This window comes from Lynx canadensis, chromosome A1, assembly GCF_007474595.2.
Source record: "Lynx canadensis isolate LIC74 chromosome A1, mLynCan4.pri.v2, whole genome shotgun sequence".
Classification (NCBI taxonomy): Eukaryota; Metazoa; Chordata; class Mammalia; order Carnivora; family Felidae; genus Lynx; species Lynx canadensis.
Window position 1 is genome coordinate 180,946,207 of NC_044303.2, and position 22,603 is coordinate 180,968,809.

Here is a 22,603-nt window from a genome sequence, read left to right on the forward strand (position 1 = left end):
TCCTCAGCAGAGGAAGAGCATGCAATGTAATTCTTATAAAGATGTTACATTTCGGTGTCAGGGCTGTGGATGTCAAAACCATCTCCCTCCGTTTGGTTCTTTGAGAAGTAAGCCAGGTGGCCAGAGCCAGTGACAAGGACATGACCTTTGGACTCGACCAGATGGCTCCTAGTACAACTCTGCCAGTGATGTGACTTTAGGCAAGCCACCTATCGCTTCTGATCCTCCTTTTCCTACTCTACACAGTGAGACTGAAAGCCCAAAAAACTAGTGATGAGAGCTCAGTGATCTGTGCAGCATGTGGAAGTAGTGTGAGTCTTGGCACAGAAAAGTGCTCCGGGCACACGTGGGCAGCTCTGTCAGTTAAGCATCCAACTTCGGCTCAGGTCATGATCTCATGGTTTGTGGGTTCAAGTCCCATGTCGGGCTCTGTGCTGACAGTGCAGAGCCTGCTTAGGATTCTCTCTTTCTGCCCCTCCCCGATTTGTGCTTCTCTCTCAAAATAAATAAACTTTAAAAAAAAAAAAAAGAAAGAAAAAGAAAGAAAGGTGCTCTGAAGAAATTGAGAGATGGGACCCACATCACTGGAGCTCTCGTACCTTAATGAGATCTTGCTTTTCTTTTTCTCCACAAGTGATGGCCTTTTTGATGGCTTTTGTTTCTCTCAACACAGCCTGAGCTTCATCCAGTTTGTAGCTGCCCTGAGCATCAGACATTTTCTTATCGATTCTAGGAAACAGTCAATGGGAAAGGTCAGAAAAAGATAGGGTGAGGGATGAAGTCTCCCCAGGGGAAAAGACGACAGGCTTCGGTCCTGCAGCAAGGCTCCTCTCTGTCCTGCACACCCTCCCTTCCCCAGGTCTAGCTGCCTGTGAAATGTCCCACAGGGTGGGGCTGCAGAAGCAACACCACTCTTTAAGTCAAGGGTCCTCTAAGCATCAGCTCTTACAGGAAGTGTTCCCTGATTACCTCCCTACTTCCTCCAGGCTAGGCTAGGTGTTCCCATCACACTGCACATAGCTGGACACTGCAATCATTATGTTGTGTTCTAGTTAGCAGGGCATGTGGTAGTATCCTTGACTTGTTACTAACAGGCTTGGGACAGGGGCAGGATTGAAAATGTTTAAGTAGTTTCGGTATCTGGCACAGGACAGTCCTTTAACTCAAGGTCTCTCAACCTCAGCATCTTGACATTTGGGTAGGATGATTCTTTGTTGTGGGGGGCTGTCCTGCACATTGCCGGGTATTTAGTAGCACCCTTGGCCTCTGCCCACTAGGTGCCAGTAGCATCTTGGCCCCAAGCTGTGACAACCAAAAATGCCTCCATACTTTGCCTAGTGTCCCTTTGGGAAGAAGAGCAAGATCTCCCTCAGTTGAGACCCACTGCCTTTACTAAGTATTTGCTGAGTAAACACACAAGGAAGGAAAGGTGTGAATGATGGAAAACTCTCAGCCCTGCTACTTAGTAGTGTGACCTTGGGCATGGCACTTAACAAGAGGCTTAGCTTCCTCCTCTAAAATAACCTGGGTAATGTCACCTGCCCAGCCCATGTTCATGAAGCTGTTAGGAATGTCAAATGGGATAAGTAAAGGATGGATAATCAAGTGCACTGGGAGGTACGGGATAAAATCAGCTTATCTAGGCCCCATATACAGGTTCATTTTGGAGGGTGGAGGGGGAGTTTAAAAAAAAAAAGAAAAAAGTTAAGGACCACAATGCCACTTTCTGAAGGTCAGACCAAACCAGAGATGGTGGAGGTCCCCACCCTCTGGGGAAGGAGGCTGGGGTATAGAGAACCTTCAGAAGGCAGAGATAAATTTTAACTGCTTCACACTTTCCCCAAAGGCTAGGCCTGAAGTTTTAGTCCCCAGTGGAGAAAAGGAAGTTTTACCGTCTGAGGGAACACCACAAACCCATTATTTCAGGATGAGAAACCGCTCACAGGCATTCCTCTCTGGTTTCCTGCTAGAAGCCAAATTGTCCTGGGCTAAAAATAACCTGAGTGGGGAATCACTGATGGGGGGAGCAGGTTTTCATCCTGGTCTGTCTGTGCCTCCGAACAGGAGAGAGGGAGAGGACTCGGGAGAGAACTCCGGTCTCAGCACGGCCCTCCCCCTTCCCTTCCCTTCCGTTATTTCAGCCTCCGTGGAGAGAAAACAAAGCCCCATTTATGTCTCCCCACTAAAAATAGCCTGTCTATTCCTTTCGAGGACTTGGGCCTGAGCAAGCCTGCCAGGTTGGCTAACACTGGTCTCAAATTTAGTTTGAAAAATTAGTCTAAATGGAGCTTTCTGCAGCAGAGGCGTGCCCGAGATGCTCTGTGGAGGGGAGGATCCCCCAGGATGGGAGGTGGCCCGGCCCCAAATGGAGGGGAGGAGGGCAGGGAAGATGCCATTTGCTTGAGTCGGGCTGGGGGCTCTGGGGAGGGGGCTGTGCCCAGCTGTCCTCTGCCAACAGGGTGAGGATGGCTTTGAATCCTCAGCAGGATAAGACAGAAGCGGTTTGTCTGCTGTGCCTTGGGCTCCTCAGACAGCCTCTACCTGATTTCCCTCAGGGGCCTTAGCAACCCAGGCTCTGGAATTTGGCTCCAGAGAGTAGCTCCAAGAGGGAACACTCTTGGGATTGAGGTTGGGGGGAGGGGAACAAAGGGTCACCATTATGTGCTCAGTGAATGAATCTCTCTCTCTTTTTTTTTTTTAAGGGAAAGAAAAGTTATGTGGTTGTAGGGGAGAGGAGGGTGTAGCGGGCTGCATGTGTTCTAGAATTTCCAAATTATGCGGCTGTCCGGAGATTCACACACCCGGGAGCCGCAGGACAGCCACGCAGAAGCAGGGCAAAGGCTCTGACAGCAGACAGCTCTTCTTGGCAATTCTTACCTGGGCACGATGGCTTTGGGGGACGTGCCTTGAGATGCCGCACTGCTCCCCACCCACAGGGGTGACATGCCACATCGCATCTCCTTCCTGTTTACAAGGGCTCAGGGCAGCTGACAGGCCTAAGTCCTTTTGATTTTTCTTCTCAGACTCCTAAGAGGCATCCTTCAATCCTCATCAACATTTCCTTTTTTTAAAAAAACTGGGGCTGCTGACTGTGAACTGGACAAATGGAAGAGTTTCACCTTCCCCCATGCTCTGCAAAGGGAGGAGGCTGAGATAGAAGTGATTAGATCACCTCCCACCACTAGCTTCTGAAAAAGATCCCAAGGGACAAGGAAAGAGGCCTCATGTTTTCTGGGTATGATGAGGGGGTTATCCAGGATGAGGCCAGGAAGGAAGGCATTAGCACATGAGCTTCTAAATCCAACAGTCCTGGGTTCAAATTCCAGCTTTGATGCTTACCAACTGGGGGAGGGGGGGGCTGGGGTATATTTTTACCCTCATTAGTGCCCTCATCTATAAAGTGGGGCAGAACAAAAACTTCTCTTAAAGGGGCAAAGACAATGAAACGAGGTGACTGATGCACAGTCATTGCCCAGCACAGACCCTAGCCCGGGGTAAATACAGAGTTCATCTGAGTTCCTCCCCATATCCAAGCAGGCACCCAGCTAGAGGTCACCCCCAACACCCCTTACTGACCCTCACACTCACTGCCAGGCACTGTCACATGCTTTAGTTTCATCTTTACAGTGACTGATTTTTCAGATAAACCAAAGCTCAAGGGGATTATGTCATTTTTGTAAGGTCCCAGGGAACTGGGATTTGAACCCAGGCCATCTGCCTCTTGCAGCTACATTCCTAACCCTCTATGCCAAGGTGTGTATTAAAGCAGATGTCTTCCTCCACACTGAATGTGGAGCCAGCTTTGTGCGTGGGCAGTCAGAACTACCAGGAGTCTTATCTGGGCCTGATATCAAACATCAGTTGGGCGGAGGGAGGAGAGAAAGAAGGCTTGTCTTTGGGGTTTCAGCATCAGCTTACCAAAGAACAAGAATTTTCAATGCTGCTACAGGGTGACAAAGTGGTAAAACAGGTTTGTGGTGGCTCAGAGAATAATGGGAAATGTTCTAACCAGAAGCTCCTGAGGACTGCAGGAAGGGGGAGGAGGGAAAGGCCCCTGCGGTAAGATGACGTGGGAGTGAGTAGTCTTTCAACTATGTGTTCAGAATTTGGAGGGCTCATGAGGTTATTTGCTTTATAGGTCACGAGAAGGAATTTTCTAAGCTCATATTACTGCTCTCAACTGTCACTGGCATACGTACATATACATATATTAATAACATATGTACCTATATAAGCACACATATATAAACCATAATTTATAATAACTTGGAATACCAAAAGAACCCTATTATACACAATCTATAATACAAAGCCATACTTTCTTATACCTTGTGTGGTGGGGGATTCATGGTAGCTCTCCCCTCCAGACAGTGGGGGCTTGAGGGATGGGAAGACGTGAACAAGAACCAACCAACCCCTCCAGTGGTCACATTTCCCTGGATTAAGAGAGCCTACAGACAGACATCCCCAGGCTTGGAGCTGTGGCCACAGAGTGGTGGGGGTGGATTTGAGGTTCAGAGAATGAGGAAGAGGTATAGTCAGACAGCGAGAAAAAGCAAGTGACTATAGAAGCTGCTGACTGTAGAGATGTGGCCTCCCTGGGAATCTACATGAGATGACCCTTAGGACAGAGAAATCTCCTGGATGTTCTCCCTGGGGCTTCCAAGAGGGGTCCCAGGCACCTCTGTAATAACTATACACTGAGTCCTTCAGACATACCGAACATGACTCAATGCAGGTTTGTTGCATGTATGATTATTCCTAATAATAACGTGACTCAGTTTCCTCATCTATAAAGTGGAGTTAGCCAAAAGAACATTCTTTAGAGAGTTGCAGTGAGGATCAAATGAAGTCACTCAAGCAGAAACACTGAAAGTGCTTCCCGGCAGAGTAACTGCTCAACAAATCTTGCTAGTATAATAACGATAAATAGCCATCAACACACCTGCTCTAAAGAAACAATAGAGATGTACCTTGGTGGCAAGTCAGCTTCTACAAGTGAAAATTACACTTGGTCAAAGTTATCCTGGGAACTCCTTAAGTCATCTATCTAGCACAGTGTGCGTGGCACCATGCATGCTCTTCTAGCGATTGGTGCTGGGGAAGAGGCCCTTGCTCCTACTGTGGGGCACATTCGCTGTTCGTCTTTAGGGGTTATGGGGAAAAAAAGTTTGTTTTTGTGTGTGTATCAGATCCTACTGGATCTACTGGAGGACATGAGACAGGTGCCCATAAGTGCCCAGCAATACTCGTTTCTATGACAGAATACTTGTTTTTATGACTAAAACTCAACTGAACGGAACAGACTTTAATGGCTTCAGGAATTCAGAGATCTCTGGTTTGAAAGGATTCCTCTCTTCTCCTTCTGAACCTCAACCTTGGGTGACAGTATCTTGAGTAAACACCAGTGGAGTAGAACTGGGATCAAATGATTAGAGTGGCCTTAAAGAAGAGAGGGAGAGGGAGAGAGAGAGAGAGAAAGAGAGAGAGAGGCAGGAAGGGGATTACGGGGCATCCCTATGCTCTGCATGGCAGGGTAGACTTACTTCTTCAGGGTCTGAAAGCCACGCTCTTTGAACTGCAGCTCCTGCTGGAGGTGAACCATCTCTCTCTTTAGCTTGTTGACCTGGATGGCAGAAGGCCACACATGGGGCTAGATCAGAGGTTGATACAGAACTGCAGGCTGCCTTCTCCTCTAAGGGGAACCCAGAGCCCCCCCACTGCCCCTCAGGCCACAGGGTCACAACACCATCCCCTCAGTGATGCTGCCTTGGTCTCTGCAGCTGCTCGTGTAGTAAGCGTCCAAGCCTGGCTGTCCTGCAGGTCAGTCCTGGCTAGCCCTCACTTGAGGGAAACAGGAAATGGACAGGTGTCAGCTGACCTGGGATAGAACTTGGCCTTCCCACTGCCTTGCTGGACGACCTCTCTCGAGCCATCTCACCTCCCTGAGACTCCCTCTCCTGTTCTGATAGGTGAGGAATATGGTAATTCACAGGGCTGTGCATTACTTAAAGCAGGTAATGGGTATGGAGGTGAGAGGCAGTGCAATAACTTTAGAGGCAAGACATGGCCCAGGAGCTGGATTTGGCTTGCAGGAATGCTGTGTTTGGTTTGCAGTTATAAAATTTAAAAATTTAATTGCTAATAATGAAATATGGAGAGATTTCACATAATAAGCCTAAGTATAGCTCTCTTCTAAAAACAGAAGATCTGCCAACACTGAGCCCTCATTCCAGCACAGCCACAATAGGGTAGGGCTGAAACTCAACTACCCCTTTAGACAGGGCACACCTCTCTAAGGCTACACTCTTCCCAGCACACCCTACTGCTTCACCCCTGGCCCACTTCCCCCTTTTGTTTTCTTGTAGGCATGATTTTGGAAAACCTACCTGAAGTTATCACTGAGCCTGCGTTCCAAATACTGGCTTTCCCTTGAACAAGTCACTTAATTGCTGTGTCATAGTTCCACACCAGTAAAATGGGAATGATATTTATTCCCAAGAAGTCATGAAGTAATTATCATGAAGGAACTAAATAAGACAATATAGAATAAGCCATAGCTAGGAAGAGAGCACACTGCGTTAAGAACTTTAAGTTCTTTGACCTTGTGTAAGCCCTGAATCCTTGTGACCTTGGGGCAAGTTACCCTAAGCTTCTGTTTGCTCATCTTTAAGTGCAGATATGGACAACAGCTGCTTCGTGGGTTTGCTGGAGGAACACGAGACAGCATTCATGAAGCACTGAGCACCATGCTTGGTCTAGTGACATGGTCACTGCTGTTACCATTACAATTACTGTGACAGCTGCTACCACTGCTACTACTGCTGTTATTTAGGGTCCTGTCAGTCAGCACCAGCCATCACTGCCTGGTAGAAGCGTCTCCTTTGGTCCAGTGGGTGGGCAAGTGGCCTGTGGCTGCCTCGGTGACCCCCCTTCCACAGTACAGGCAAAGAGGCCCTACCCGGGATTTTGCTGTGGCAATTTCAGCTTTCAGGATCTCAGGGTCATACTTAGAGCTGGATGACGAACCCGACACCACTGCAACGAAAAAGAAAAAAAAAAAAGTTCTGTAGAAGAAACACATCTTGGGAGAGATGGCTTATTTGTACATCTACATAAACCCAGAAAGGAATCACTAATCATGAACAAACTAAATGTCCAACAAGGGGGGGGATTTTTATTTTTTATTTTTTTAAGTTTATTTATTTATTTTGAGACAGAGAGCACACAAGCAGGGGAGGAGCAGAGACAGGGAGAGAAGGACTCCCAAGCAGGCTCTGCACCATCACCGCAGAGCCGGATGTGGGGCTTAAACTCATGAACTCTGAGATCATGACCTGAGCTGAGATCAAGAGTCAGACGCTTAACTGGCTGAGCCACCCAGGCACCCCAGTGAAGGGGAATTTTGCTAAATAAATATGGTACATGCATAAGTGAGGATGATACAACTTAACGTGATTTAAAACAATTGTACGCAGGAATTCTGAACAAGGGAAAATGTCCAAAACTTACTGCCACCTGAAAACAGTAGTTTATAAAAAGCCATAAAGAGTAACTTAAATTTGTTAAATATACACAGTTAACAAACATATATATACACATATGCATCTAGAAAAAGCACAGAAAGAAATATACCAAAAAGATAATGTTGATATGTAGAGATATGGATGATACATAAGACCAATTTTCATCTTTGTATTTTTATTTTCCACACTAAGAGGAATACATTTTTATAATCAGAAAAATAACTAAAAGTATTGTTTATTGTACTCTACAATATTAATGTACTTTAAAAAAATTTATTTGAGAGCATGCAAGCAGGGGAGAGGGAGAGAACTCCATGCTCAGTGCAGAGCCCAAGTTGGGGCTCAATCCCACAACTCTGAGATCATGACCTGAACGGATGTCAAGAGTTATCAAGAAGCGCTTAACCAACTGAGTCACCCAGGTGCCCCCTTAATGTACATTTTTAAGGGAAAATAAATTACCCATAACCCCACCACCCTAATTCAATTCTCTTTTCTCAGTTACTTTGATTATCCACAGTTGTTATGTAGTTGTAATTACTGCATTTAAAAAATTTTAAAATAGTATTTATGTCTTGAAAAGATATTTTAAGGCTTACAAAAATGAACATAACAGAGTAAAATACATTTGAAGTAAGGACATGAGACGAAGGGAAGACAAGAATGAGGAATCACATCCACAGGTGTGAGGTTAGTTAGGGCTCATGCAAACATGGAGGGTCCCCTTCCTTACCAGACACCACAAACCTGGCTCTGAGCTTCCTAACTGGTGATGTGGAGAGGCAAAGGGGCCCAATGTACAATTCATGGTGTTCTTAATACACCATAAACACAACCCCACTGTTCACGAAAAGGATAGGGGTTCTTAGTATGGAGGCCAGAGAAGAGCTTCTCCCCTGGGGCCTTAATCCCAACCAGGTGTGCAATTCCATCATTTCCTACCCCCCCGCCCCCCACCCCTCACATCCCACCTAGTGTCTTCTGGACACTATGTGTGCACGTGCACAGTGAGATCAACTGCTGGGGCCTGGAGTTTCCTGAGGACAGAGACTGGTGGCAATTTCCATTGTTGGGAGGTAGGGCCTTCTGGTTATGCACGAGTTAAAATGGAACACTGAAAAGTTCCGGAGAAGGGAAATAAAACTGTCTGCATAATAACAGTAAAGATGATAGGCAGTGTTGCCTTTGTGCCCAGTTTACAGTGATGATGATGAGGAGGAGGAGGCTTTACCAGAAGAGATGGGTGGTGGGAACATCTGGATGGGTGGGGAAGACCTTGCAGTCCCCATTGTCAGCTTGGAATAGGGACTTCAGAATCACATGTTTGTTTCCAACTGGAAGCTTTCATTTCCTGTATTCTAATTCCTCTGATGTTTGCTGAACTTAGGGATTTCAGGGTGGGATTTGGCTGGATACATAGCTGGAGGCAGTGATTTAAGCAATTTCCCCCTGACAGTCTTTTTTCAACAAAATTTTAAGGTCATTAATATTTGTTACCCACTGATTAATTGTAAGAACATGATGAAAAGAGTCATTGGTGAAGAAAAAAGATGGGGATACACTCAAAAGGGGGTGTCCATTCTATGAGCACCCCATCCTGTCAACCACTCTGCTAACCAGGCTGTGCCACTGGACTTGGGTCTACACCACAGGGAACTGTAAACGAGAGAGTGTTAGCAGCCTGGGAGAATCCATGAAGAACTGTAAGACCTACCCTAACAGGGAGAGCATGACTGTGGGGACCAGAAACACCAGTGCTGATCTGTGGAAAGTGGGCGTGCTCCTTGGACATGCTCAAAAACCTTGGAGGGAAGGGAACCCAAAAAAGGACAGACTCCTGGGGCACCTGGGTGGCTCAGTCGGTTGAGCATCCGACTTCGGCTCAGGTCATGAGCTTGCGGTTTGTAAGTTCGAGCCCCACGTTGGGCTCTCTGCTGTCAGTACAGAGTCTGCTTTAGATCCTCTGTCTCCCTCTCTCTGCCCCTCCCCTGCTTGCTCTCTCTTTCAAAAATAAATATTTTTAAAAGTTAATGAAAAAAAAAAAAGGAGAGGCTTGATTTTATTCCTATTAAAAAAAAAAAAAAACACAAAAAACGGACTCCCACCAACTGAGCCACTGGGGGCTTGGATTCTTATGCTTTGGAGTACCACCGTGAAGTGCACTATTTGTATCCAAAGCTGTTGAAATGGGATGTAGTCTGTTACCATTTTTTTTAAAGTTTATGTATTTTGAGAGAGAGAGAGAGCAAGAGCATGGGAGTGAGCTGGGGGGGGGGGGCGGGGAGAGAGAGAAAGAGAGAGAGAGAGAGAATCCCAAGCGCCTCCAAACTGATATAGGGTTTGATCCCATGAACTGTGAGATCATGACCTAAGCTGAAATCAAGAGTCAAAAACACTTAACTGACTGAGCCACCCAGGCATCCTGCCTGTTATCATTTCTTAAGTAAACATTTTACATAAGTAAAAAATGCATGTGGAAAGGTGCACAAATCATGTGTGCAGCTTGATGAATTTTCACAAAAGAAACACACTCAGCCAATAAGCACCACAATCAAGAAAAAGGTCATTGACCTCCTTCCCCTTGTGCCACTATCCCCTCACTATCCCTCCAACAAAGGAATTTTATATTCGAATAGGACCTCACAGGGTGACTTTAAATGCCCACCTTTTTATAGCTTTTGATTTGTAAGCTTTTTTTCAAGTTACAGATGACCACAAGTTTAACAGTCCAACATAGTACAAGGTTTGTTATAAAAAGAGAACCTTCCCCAGGTCCCTATCCCTCACTCCTGAAAAGGGAATCATTTCAATGTGTTCAGCTAATTTCTTGATTACCAAGAGGCAGCAAGTTATTTTTGTTTTAGGCATTATGTACTTACTTACCTCTCTGGAGGACAGGGAGTTAGCTTCCCACCCTTCTCCAGGCCTGACATGGTACATGTGCACCCCTCCCAGCTCCCCATCCTCGGAGACAGCATAATCTTGGTGAAAGCCATCTTCAGTGTTTGCATTACTTTTACTCTGTAAACACCACTCGGGCCAGAGGCATGTAGCTGACTTTGCTTACTTTTCTTTTCCGGCACATTTTTTTGGGTTTGTTTTTCCTAGAGTTAATAATTGTCATTTTTATGCTTGCTCACTTTCTACAAACTGATCACAGATTCAACCTCACGCTCTGCCAGTTATCTGAATCTCCCCTCACAGGGTCCAGGCCCGTCTGCGTCCTGCTGGTTTCTGCCCTTTGGCTCTGCCTGGCCCAGGCACGTGCCTGCTTTGGCGTGAGCTGGTTGCTCTCTGTGCTGCGGGCATCCTGAGATGCCCTTCCTGCCTCTCTCCTCTTTCCTAAACACCATGTCTTCCCCTCCTACCAGCTCATTTCAGTAGAACACCAGCAGCTTCCCAAGGAGGAGGCCACAAAGGAAAGAAGCTTTTGAAATCATGCATGTCTAAAAATATCTTTGTTCTACCCTATAGTTGATTAAAGGTAGTTTTGCAGGATATAGAATTCTAGGTCGTAAGTGATTTTCCTTAAAAATTTGAAGTCATGGCTCCATTGTTCTAGGTTTCTAGTGTTACTGTTGAGCTACTCTGAGCTCTGATAATTTTTGTGTGGCCTGGTTTTTCTCTCTGAACGCTTTTAGGATCTTGGATCGTTCCATGTTTGAAGCGGTACAAAGGTATGTCTTGGTGTGAGTGGACTTTCATGCATTGTGCTCACTAAGCCCTTTCAATCTAAGAACTCTCTTCCAACTGTTCTGGGAAATTCTTCTGAAATTATTTTACCTGATGCTTCTTCTTTGTTTCCTCTGGAACTTTTCATTATTCTGATAGGTTTCCTGGCCTGGTGCTCTACTTTTTTTTTTTTCCCCCTCTCTTCTTTTCCATCTCATTGTATTTTTGCTCTGATTTTTTAGAAGATTTCTTCAGGCTTACCTTCCAATCTTCCTACGGATTTTAAATTTCTGCTATAGCATTTTAATTTCTAAAGGTTCTTTTGTGTTCTCTTAATGTTCCTTTCTATAAAATATAGCATCTCTTGGGGCGCCTGGGTGGCACAGTCGGTTGGGCGTCCGACTTCAGCTCAGGTCACGATCTCGCGGTCCGTGAGTTCGAGCCCCGCGTCGGGCTCTGGGCTGATGGCTCAGAGCCTGGAGCCTGTTTCCGATTCTGTGTCTCTCTCCCTCTCTGCCCCTCTCCCGTTCATGCTCTGTCTCTCTCTGTCTCAAAAATAAATAAACGTTAAAAAAAATAATAATAAAAAAATAAAATAAAATATAGCATCCCGTTCTTGTTTCATGGGTGTGTAGCTTCTCTTGATGTTTTCTCAATGTATACTCCCTGTTCCCACAAGGCCTCCCCATCACCAAGGGTTTGTTTTCATCTCTATTTTGCATGTCAGAGGCTTTGCTCAGGTGTCTGGAATCTCAGTTGTCTGCTCCAAAAGCAGAATGGAGGGGCGCCTGGGTGGTTTAGTCAGATGAGCGACCAACTTTGGCTCAGGTCATGATCTCATGGTTTGTGAGTTCGAGCCCCGCGTCGGGCTCTGTGCTGACAGCTCAGAGCCTGGAGCCTGCTTCGGATTCTGTGTCTCCCTCTCTCTCTCTGCCCTTCCTCCACTCACGCTGTGTCTCTGTCTCAGAAATAAACATTAGAAAAAATTAAAAAAAAAAAAAAAAGCAGAATGGAGTGAGGTTTGTTGACTGTGGCTTATATGGTACATGCTTTGGCTGGACTATTTCATCCAGAAATGCTCAACGTCTTTACATCTCTTTTATCTGGTCAGATTCCCTAGACTCTGCTACTATCCAGCCTGGGTGGTTATAGCCTGGCACCATTCTGGGGACCAAGTGGTACATGTGAGCTGGGATCTCAAATCCTATGGGTCCGAGTTCACTTAATCACTGTGTTTTCAGTGTGGTGCACCCCACCTTGTATCCTGCCAGGTTGGGGATGGGCTGTATGATTTGGGGAAGAGATTTGCTTGTCCTTTTCCTAAAACAGCTTTTACCCAATCCTCTTTATCTCAGGGCCTCCTCAAACTTGACTTACATTCCCAAGGACAGCTGAGGATTCCAATTCCCACGACTTTTGCCAGTGATCTACGTAGACCAGAGTGCTGGTTTTCCTCATGATCAGCTTGTATTCTCTTTTCTCAGGTCTATCAGATAGGTTGTCACCTGCCCATCTGCTTTCCAGCTTCCACATCTTATTGTCACTCTTTTTTCTTCCAGTCTCCCTGTCTTTGTGCATGTACTCCTTAAAAAGGAAATCTCTTATTTTGCATTTTCTTGGTTTCAGGAGTGAGGGAAATCAGGTAGGTGGTTCAACTGACATTTTTAACTACAAGGTTCCCAATGATTGCTTTTTCAAATGGGAAACCAAGGCCTAGAAAGAGGAAGGAACATGGTGAGGGCCCAAAGAACCCAGTTATCCTGAGTTCTCATCTTTCAGAGGATGGGAGAACCCAAATGTAACACAAGAACCTTAGAATTTGACTGATGACTTGTATTAAATTAAGAGAAAATTAAAAAAAAATTTTTGATGTTTTTATTTATTTCTGAGACAGAGAGAGACAGAGTATGAGTGGGGAAGGGGCAGAAAGAGATGGAGACACAGAATGTGAAGCAGACTCCAGGCTCTGAGCTGTCAGCACAGAGCCCAATGTGGGACTCAAACTCATGGACTGCGAGATCATGACCTGGGCCAAAGTTGGATGCTTAACCGACTGAGCCACCCAGGTGCCCCAAGAGAAATGTTTTTGAGGTTAGATACTCCTGGGTATAAAGGCTCTGCCACTTTTTACTAGTGTGACCTTGAAGAAGCTCCTTCCCCTCTCTGGGCCTCAGTTTCCTGATATGTAAAAAAGAAACAATACTTGCAGGATAGTTGGGAGGGGAAGGTTACTTTAAATAATGGATGTGGAATGCCCATCACATTGCCCTGCAGGAATATAACAGGTGCACAATAAATATTAGTTCTCTTCTCTTTCCCCATGGAGCCAGAGACTGCACCAGAGGTGCTGACAAAGCCTCCACCCCCAGGACCCCACCTGTGGCCAGGCCCCACCTCAGCCAAGGCCAGGTGGCAAAACTCTCACAAGCTCAGGCAAGCCATCTGAATTAGAAACAAGGCATGTGACCTCACCAGTCTATCAACATGTTGGAGAGCTTGACTTGGAAGACAAAGCTGGTTTTAAAACCCATAGAAAGTTATGAGGAGGAAGGGTCATGTCTTTTTAACTGGGATGCTTAGGCTGGGGACGCCCCAATTCCTGGATGGTTTGGATCTCAGATCTGGTTACCAGAGATGACCTCAGTCACTTTAGGTGGAAGTTCTTTAACATTCAAACCAGTGGTGCCTTTGAACTTGATGGAGTCATATGATAAGACTGCATCATTATTTCCTACCACTAATCATGTATTTATTCTTATTAGTTCCAGGGATCTGTTAAAATCTTTTGTCATTTCAATGCCAGTAAATTAATAACATCAAAGAATTGTTATTATTTATTGAGAGCTTGAGAATACGACAAGTACTTTTCCAAGTACTTTACATCTGTTAACTAATTTAAGTCTCATAACACCCCAATGAAGGTGATACCATTATTATTTTTTTAAATGTTTATTTATTTTTGAGAGAAAGAGAGAGAGCAGGTGAAGGGCAGAGACAGAGGGAGACATAGAATCTGAAGCAGGCTCCAGGCTCTGAGCTGTCAGCACAGAACCTGATGTGGGGATTGAACTTACAAACTGTAAGATCATGATCTGAGCTGAAGTCGACACTTAACCGACCGAGCCACCCAGGTGCCCTAAGGTGATACCATTTTTATGTCAATTTTATAGAAGAATTTGAGGCAGAGAGAAGTAGCATATAACTTGGGCAAAGTTACACAGCTAGTAAATGGCATATCCTGGATGTGAACCCAGGCAGTCTAGCTCGAGTTCATACTCTCAAAATATTATGTAAAGTATTTAAGAAGAATGTTGAGCCATTAACATATTCTAAGGGTACTGGTTTACTGATACCAGTGGTTTTAAACTGGGAGAATTTTGCATCCCCCTAGAGTATATTTGGCAATGTCTGGAGACATTTTTGGTTGTTATAGCCTGCGGTAGGGGGTACTATTAGCATCTAGTGGGTAGAGACCAGAAGTGCTGCTCAACAACCCACAATATATAGGACAGTCCCTACAGTGAAGATTTAGCTGGTCTCCAATGTCAGTAGTACTGAGGTTGAGAAACTCTGACCTGGACCCAGGAGAGGAAGGTACCATAACATTTTATATTTAAACAGAAGGGATCATACACATAAAGAGGTGAAGTATGTTCTCCAAGAGGACACAGTAACAGTGGAGATTCAAACTCAGGCCCTCTGACTTCAAAGTCCAATGATGGTCATCTCCTACCATCAGGCTTCTCTGTGGAAATATATCATGCCTGCCCATTTGGCTCTTTTCCCCACCTTGACTTTTTATTTTGGAAACTAAATGTATAGCAAATTTGAAAGACTAATATAATATTAATGTACCCATCTTTTCCTAGGTCCACCAATTTTTAACATTTCCCCACATTTGTTCTATCTATCCCTCCCTCCACTCCAATTCTTCCTCTCACTGAGACGCCTGGTTCATAGAAAGCCAGTAATCAATGAATGATTACTGAAAATGGTGGGTGGCCAAAAAATGCAAACCTGTCCTCTATTCAAAACCACCATGTCATTGGCAGCTACTGATCAGCTTACTGAGACTGATGGCATAGTTATATTGTTTTTTTTTCCTGCTAGATCTTTTTTGAAATTAAGCTGTAGACATGATGCCACATGCATGTCTTAAGAACAAGGACATTCTCCTACATAGCCACAATATGATGATCACAATTAAGACAATCTTCCAAATATCTGAGAATGTCTGTTATGGCTGCTTCCCCCTCACCCTCCCACCCCCCGCCTGCAACCTCAACCCAGGGTCTAACCAGGGTGCAAACATTTAATCTGGTTTATGCCTCCATAGGTTTTTGTTGTTGTTGTTGTTGTTTTAAGTATAGAAGAGTTTCCCCTCTTTCTAGTTTTTCACACTTTTTCCCCCCTCGAAGAGTCCAGGCCGATTATCTTGTAGGACATTCCACATTATGGAGCTGTCTGGCTGTTTCTTGATGATTTGATGGACGGTAAATATTTTTGTCAAGAATCCTCCACAATATTCTTACTGCATCACATCAGAAAGCACACGATGTCAGTTCGTCTCCTTACGGTGATGCTAATTTTACACCTGTGTAAGGCGGTAGCTGCAGTTCTTTCCATGTGAAAATACACTTTACCTTCTGAAATTCATAAGTGATTTGTGGGGTGATACTTTGGGTCCATATAAGCATCCTGTCCCCCAAAATATGAAGGTTCATTTTTATACACACTTGTCACTTCTCAGACTGCAGGGCTTCAGGAGAAAACAAAATCACCCCACCTCTTCAAATCTGAGCTTCACTAGGGACAATAATATCTCCCTGCCAGGGCTGTGGCAAGGATGATGCTATAGATTGAATTCCCTCCTCCCTGCCCCCAATCCATATGTTGAAGCCCTAACCCCCAATGGGATGCTATCTGAAGAAAGGTCTTTGGGAGGTGATTAGGTTTAGATGAGGTCACGAGGGTGGGGCTTTCATGATGGGATTAGTGACTGTACAAGAAGAGACTGTGCTCTCTGTCTCCCTCTCTGCTATGTGATGACACAGTGAGAAGGCAGCCATCTGCCAGCCAGAAAGAGGGCTCTCACTAGAACCAGACCATGCTGACACCCTGATCTTGGACTTCAAGCTCCAGAACTATGGGAAAATATATTTCTGTTGTTTAAGCCACCTAGTCTCTGAGATTCTGTTATGGCAGCCTGAGCTGCCTAAAACAGATTAAGTGCTAAAACGCTCATGACAGTCTCTAGGACATTACTTGACCTAGAAAAAGGTAATAAGTATAATACAGTTCTTTTCCATAATCTGAGACTCTGGGGATTTGCTTGAGTCGCCAGGGAAAAGGGCAGGGCTGAGAAAGTGAGTAACTGGGCAAGTTCTGTCCCCAAGGCGGACTGAACTTCTCAAAATGAGGGCTTCACACAGGAGAAGTATCCAGTGACGCAGCCAAGCTATGTCAACCTAACAGCATGGCCTAGTGCTGGCCCCTTCGCCCACACTGAGGATGCTGGAGGGGCAGATGGGATGGATTTACAACTTACTGCTGCTCTCACCGGCTCTAAGACCCTGGGCATGTCATCAACTCCGCTAACCTGTTTCCTTCCCTATTACAGGGGATATTAACTGTCCTCATCCACAGGATTATTATGAGGATTCAGTGAAATAGCATTTTCAGCCTGACATGTACTAAGCACTCAAAAAACATGGGGCAGGGCTGGTTATTAGAAATAGTGGTAAAAGACAAAAAACCCCAACACATTGGCAAATGTAAGTAGGCTCCTGAACAGGTACTGGTCTGGTACTGCACTGGGAATGAAGGACTGGGGCCTTGGCATGCCTATTCTCCTGAAGATACCAGTGCGAACCAGGGAGACAGGAGCCCCGCCCTTACAGAGTTAACATGCCACTGGACGTAATACAGACATGTAAGCAGATGTCTTGTGACACATGCAATGAAGAAAATAAACAGAGAGCCATTACAAAGGCTAACACTGGGGAAGGGAGTCTGTTGATGGAGCTGTCAGAAGCGAGCCTCTCAGAGGAGATGACAGGAAGAATGGGACTGGAAGGGTGAGACCAGAAGGGTAAGAGGGAACCAGCTATGCAAACAGACAGAAGAGCATCCTAGGCAGGGGTGCAGCAAGTGCAAAAGTGCCAAGGTGGAAAGGTGCAGGGCAGGCTAGGGGAGCAGAGTGGGGGGCTCTGGAGCCCAGTGAACGAGGAATGGAGTGCAGCAAGTGGCCGCATGAGACGAGGCTGGGGTGGCTGCAGGAGCCTGACCACAAAGGGCAGTGGAGGCTGTGGAAGGAATGATGGGAAGCCACTGAAGGTTTTTTGTTTAAATTGTGGTGAAATATACATAGCGTAAAATTCATTTTTAAGTGTCCAGTTCAGGGGCATTAAGTACATTTACAGTGTTGTGCAACCACACCACTGTCCATCTCCAGACCATTTTCATCCTCCCAACTTCAAGCTCTCTCCATTGAAGAAGAACTCCCTACACCCCACATCCTCTAGCCTTTGAAGGGCTTTAAATGAGGAGGTCTGTAAGCTGGCTGATAGTCTGAGATGACTGCAGACGAATGAAAGGCATGGAATGAAAGAGGCATATGAATCACTGCAAGGCAGGAGCAGACGGGCTTCGGAGAGGATGGTGGTTTGCACGAGAAGCAGAGATGGAAGAAAACTGGCAGATCTGAGAAGCACTGAGAGGCGAGCCAGACAGGACTGGGTGCAGTCCTTCCCGCCATCGTGCAGGGGTGCGGGCGCTGGTGGCGGGAGGTACTCACAGCTGACCTGGGAGCCCAGCTTGTGCTCCCAGACGGCGTGCAGCTGCTGATACTCCTGCTGTGCGAGCTCTAGGCGCTGCTGCTTCACCTGGTAGATCTCCTTCTGCGCGCTCAAGGCCTCCTGGGCCACCACCAGGTAATCCTTCAGCATGTGCTCCTGCTCCTGCCGCCATTGCACCCGGGGGTCCTCGATCTGAGTGGTTTCTGGAACAGACCCCAGAGACCCTAGGTCAGCACCTCACCAAGACATGTTGGGTCAGTGGCCTGTGGGATGCACTACCAGAAAACAGAGAATATAGTAAACAGAGTATCACAATAAAAGCAGATGCATTAAACTTACCTGTTAAGCAACAGACTCTCCATTTGGGTTAAGCCAACAAAATCAATATAAACCAGAATTAATTTCCATACCCAGAGTCAGTCTGTCTCAGAACAGCAAGGAGAAGGACCAGGTTTGAGTTCTAATCTAGACAGAGAGGCTCAAGGATATTACAGATCCTTAAGGTCATCAGTTTTGGTAAAGAGTGAAGAAAAAGAAAACAAAAAATATTTTAGAGGCTATGAAAAATAGGGACCCGTTGCCTGCTGGAAATGTAAATTAGTAACAGATTTAGAAGAGGACTATCCGACGATGCACATTAAGAGCCTTGAAGTGTGAATACCCTGTGACCAATAATTCCCCCATAGTATTAACCAGTAATCCCCCCACAATAATTTATTACCAAGTGTAATAAAAAATTCAGGCAAAGATGCCTTTGTACCAAACTGTGATAATAGTGATGAAAAGGATAACAAGCGCTAATATAACATCTACTCTATGCCAAGCACTGTTCTAACTACTGTACATCTCTTTGCCCCTTCAATCCTCACACTAACCCTAAAAGTAGATTTTGTTATAAACCCCACTACATGAAAGAGAAAATCTAGGCACAGATTAAATACCTTGCTCAAGGTCACATGGAAAATAACTGGTCAAGTCTGCTATATTTACACAACATGCTGCCACAGCCACCAAAAATAGTGTCTTCAAAGAAATGTGAATGAAACAGAAAGAGGCCTATTATGTATAAGTGAGTGGAGGTGCAGGGGGCAAAACTGAATAATGCTGTGTTTATTGAAACAATATGTACATTCTCAAAAGCATTAGGAGAATGCTTAGCAAATTATCAGCAGTAGATATGTCTTGGTGGTACGATATTTCTTCATTCTTTTAAAAAAATGCAATAAATATGTACAGTGATCATTTGAAAAAAGGTCAAAATCCAAAAAAAAAAACAATATTTTTTTTATATGTACAATGGAATACTATTTGGCAATGAGAAAGAATGAAATATGGCCTTTTGTAGCAACGTGGATGGAGCTGGAGAGTGTTATGCTAAGTGAAATAAGTCATACAGAGAAAGATACCATGTTTTCACTCTTAATGTGGATCCTGAGAAACTTAACAAAAGACCATGGGGGAGGGGAAGGGGGAAAAAAAAAGTTACAGAGAGTGCAGAAGACAAACCATAAGAGACTTAAAAACTGAGAATAAACTGAGGGTTGATAGGGGGTGGGAGGGAGGGGAAAGTGGGTGATGGGCATTGAGGAGGACACCTGTTGGGATGAGTACTGGGAGTTGTATGGAAACCAATTTGACAATAAATTTCATATTAAGAAAAAAAGAAAAAAAATTACTACCTATTAGAAAAACAAAAACAAAAAAATTTTAAAGCTAATTTATTTATTTTGAGACAGAAAGAGAGAGAGAGAGAGAGCAGGAGGGGCAGAGAGAGAGAAGAAGACAAAGAGAATCTAAGCAGGCTAGAGGTTATCAGCACAGAGACCGATGCAGGGCTTGAACTCACCAACTGTGAGATCATCAGCTAAGCCAAAACCAAGAGTTGGACGCTTACCCAAGCAAGCCACTCAGGTGCCCCAAGACAGACATTAAGAAAAAAAAAAGGATAGCTAACAGCTGAACAGACATGGAAGATATCAAAGCAATGTCAAGGAATCGATGCCCCTCAGCTGCCAACCCTTCAGCCATCTCCCCACTGGTGGGTGGGGTTGGGGGGCAAAACACACCAGAAACTGTATAATCATGGTCATGTGGTGAATCCAGCCAGTGGACAGGTTCTGCTTAACCGAAAGTGTTTTATTAATTTTAAGTTGGTTACTGGTATATAAAAACAGGGAGATTTAAACATTACAATCCTGATCTCTGTTTTTTTCAGAAGATCTGGCCATGCTGAGGCGACAGTTTGCCACAGACCCAAGTACTCCATCAGTCTGCTGGTCTGCTTCATTCATTTATGTCATGGGTCTGACTCCTGGGGAATTTGAGTTTGTGCCTCCTTTTGTAGGGCCGATAGCTCCCATTCCTCATTCACCAAATGAGCATTTCCAATGAAAGAAAGAAGGTATAGGGAGGATGATCACAGAAGCAGCAGGGCCAAGTTACTGTCCCTACCAGTAACTGCTGTGTTACAATGGGCAGGTTGCTTAACCTTTCTGAATCTACCTCTGTAATTGTTAAAGAGGATAACAGGTCCTGCTTACCCTGCTTCTAGGAAGCTATAAAGCACTTCTGCCCAAGTAAAGTAAACAAACGTTGGTGAGAGTAAAGCCCAAACTATTTACTGGGACCAGTTTTTTAATTGTGAATAGCAATTCTTTAAACTCTTCCTCCTCCCTTTTTCTGGGAAAGAAAACAAAGTCTAAAGATTGCTGGCAGGAGCCACAAGATTGTTTCTCATAAGGAAAGCTCTGCAACCCTTCCACCAGGAAAGGAGGAGGAATATTTACAAGAAAAGATTAAAAAGGGGAGCATTTGCGGCACCTGGGTGGTTCAGTTGGTTAAGCATCTGACTTCGACTCAGGTCACGATCTCGTGGTTTGTGAGTTCGAGCCCTGTGTCGAGCTTTGTGCTGACAGCTCAGAGCCTGGAGCCTGCTTCAGATTCTGTGTCTCCCTTCCTCTCTGCCCCTCCTCCGCTCACGCTCTGTCTTTCTCAAAAATAAATAAACACAAATAATAATAATAATAATAAATAAAAAAATAAAAAGCGGGGAGCATTTTATAAAGCTGGGTCCTATGTCCCATCAGTAGATAGGGATGCCCTCAGAGTCAGGGACTCCTGAGTGCCCAAGCGTTAGCCTCAGACATCCAGCTGACAGAGCCCACAGAAAAGATACAGCTGATCATGGCCAGGCTGGAGATGTTTTCTAAAATATGTAAATTTTTAAAGTTTACACTTTTGGGGAAAAATACAAAAAAGGAAAATCTCACAATTCTACTACCGCAAATTTATAAAACAAGTGAGAGTTTCCATGTCTCTAATCCTACTCCCTACAGGTAACTGCTGCTAGGAGTCTCACACACTAAAAGATACTGCCCTCTAATTATACATAAACCTGTTTGTTGATACATATGTGTCTGTATACAGAAACTTATTTTTAATGCAACATGGCCCCATGTTATATATACTGGTCTGTAATTTGCTTTCATCTGCAAATGATAGATATTGTTCATCCTTCCTTATTGGGTGAAGATTTACCTCAAGTCTTTTTGTTTATTCTTTTTTTTTTTTAGTTTTATTACTGTTTTTATTTATTTTTTTAATTTTTTATTTACCTTGACCATTTAAATGGTTGCACAGTGTTCCATGGAATGGGATTAGGCTGTATTTATGGTAGGGTATTAGTGGCTTCCCAGATTTCTACTGGGAAATATTTGGATTGTTTTAAGTTTTTTTGCTATTATAAACAATGCTGCAGCGACAACTGTTAAAAAAAATAGTTGTGTGAACTTGTATGATTAATTCTGCAAGATATACTTCTTAATACAGGGACTACCTTTCAAACGGTTGTACCAATTCTTATTCTCACAAACAGCCTATGAAAGTGCCTTTTCCCCCAGATTCTCAGCAAAATTGCTTTAAAAAATGTTGGTACTTCATCCAGTAATTTTGGGTCCTGGCAGTATATTAGAATCAGCTGAGGAGCTACAAAACAGCAAAAACACAAAAAACCCTGAACCCTGCCCCAGAACATTTATATCAGAATTTCCATGAGTGGGACCCAGGCACTGAGACTTGTGAAAGCTTCCCCAGGTGACTTCAATAGACAGACGTGGCTGAGAAACCTTGACTGACACAATTAGAATCACTTGGGGGGAATTTTAACACTCCTGATACCCAGGCCCCACCCCTGGATCAATTAGATCAGAATCTCTGGGGATGGGGATGAGGCAGTGGTGATTTGCAAAGCTCCCCAAATATTCCAGTGTGCCACCAAAGGTGAAAACCACTCTCTCAGAGGTGACAGCACAGATGCGCTGAGCGCTCACTGAAGCTGGCAGGCAAGGCTGGCAGGTGTGATGCTGAGCTCCAGGTAGGATCTCCCGCCAAAGGGCTGGCTGAGATGCTGGCCCTTGACCAGCAGCAAGGGCACACCTGGATGAACCCTCCCCAGAGCGTTCTGTTTAGTAGCGCCCTCTCTGTGGCCAAGGTCCTCTACTCCTTGGAATATAAAAGTATGGAAGAGCCTTAATTGGAGGCTGGCTACCAATTTGGGTGGCCCAATCTTTCTTTCATAGTAGAAACCAACACAGATAGATGAATGCACAC

General features: G+C 44.8%; 1 protein-coding gene across 2 annotated transcripts in view; it reads right to left on the reverse strand.

Moving 5' to 3' along the window:
- Positions 1–22,603, reverse strand: part of WWC1 (WW and C2 domain containing 1) — a 154,642-nt gene that overhangs the window by 52,079 nt on the left and 79,960 nt on the right. The window contains exons 3-6 of one of the 2 annotated variants that reach the window (XM_030327845.1): positions 17,995–18,198; positions 6,962–7,038; positions 5,547–5,626; positions 600–729 (exon numbers count right to left, since the gene is read on the reverse strand). In XM_030327845.1, coding sequence (XP_030183705.1) covers positions 600–729; positions 5,547–5,626; positions 6,962–7,038; positions 17,995–18,198 — 491 coding nt within the window. The remainder of the gene's footprint in view (positions 1–599; positions 730–5,546; positions 5,627–6,961; positions 7,039–17,994; positions 18,199–22,603) is intronic. The other variant, XM_030327852.1, reaches the window with a different exon arrangement.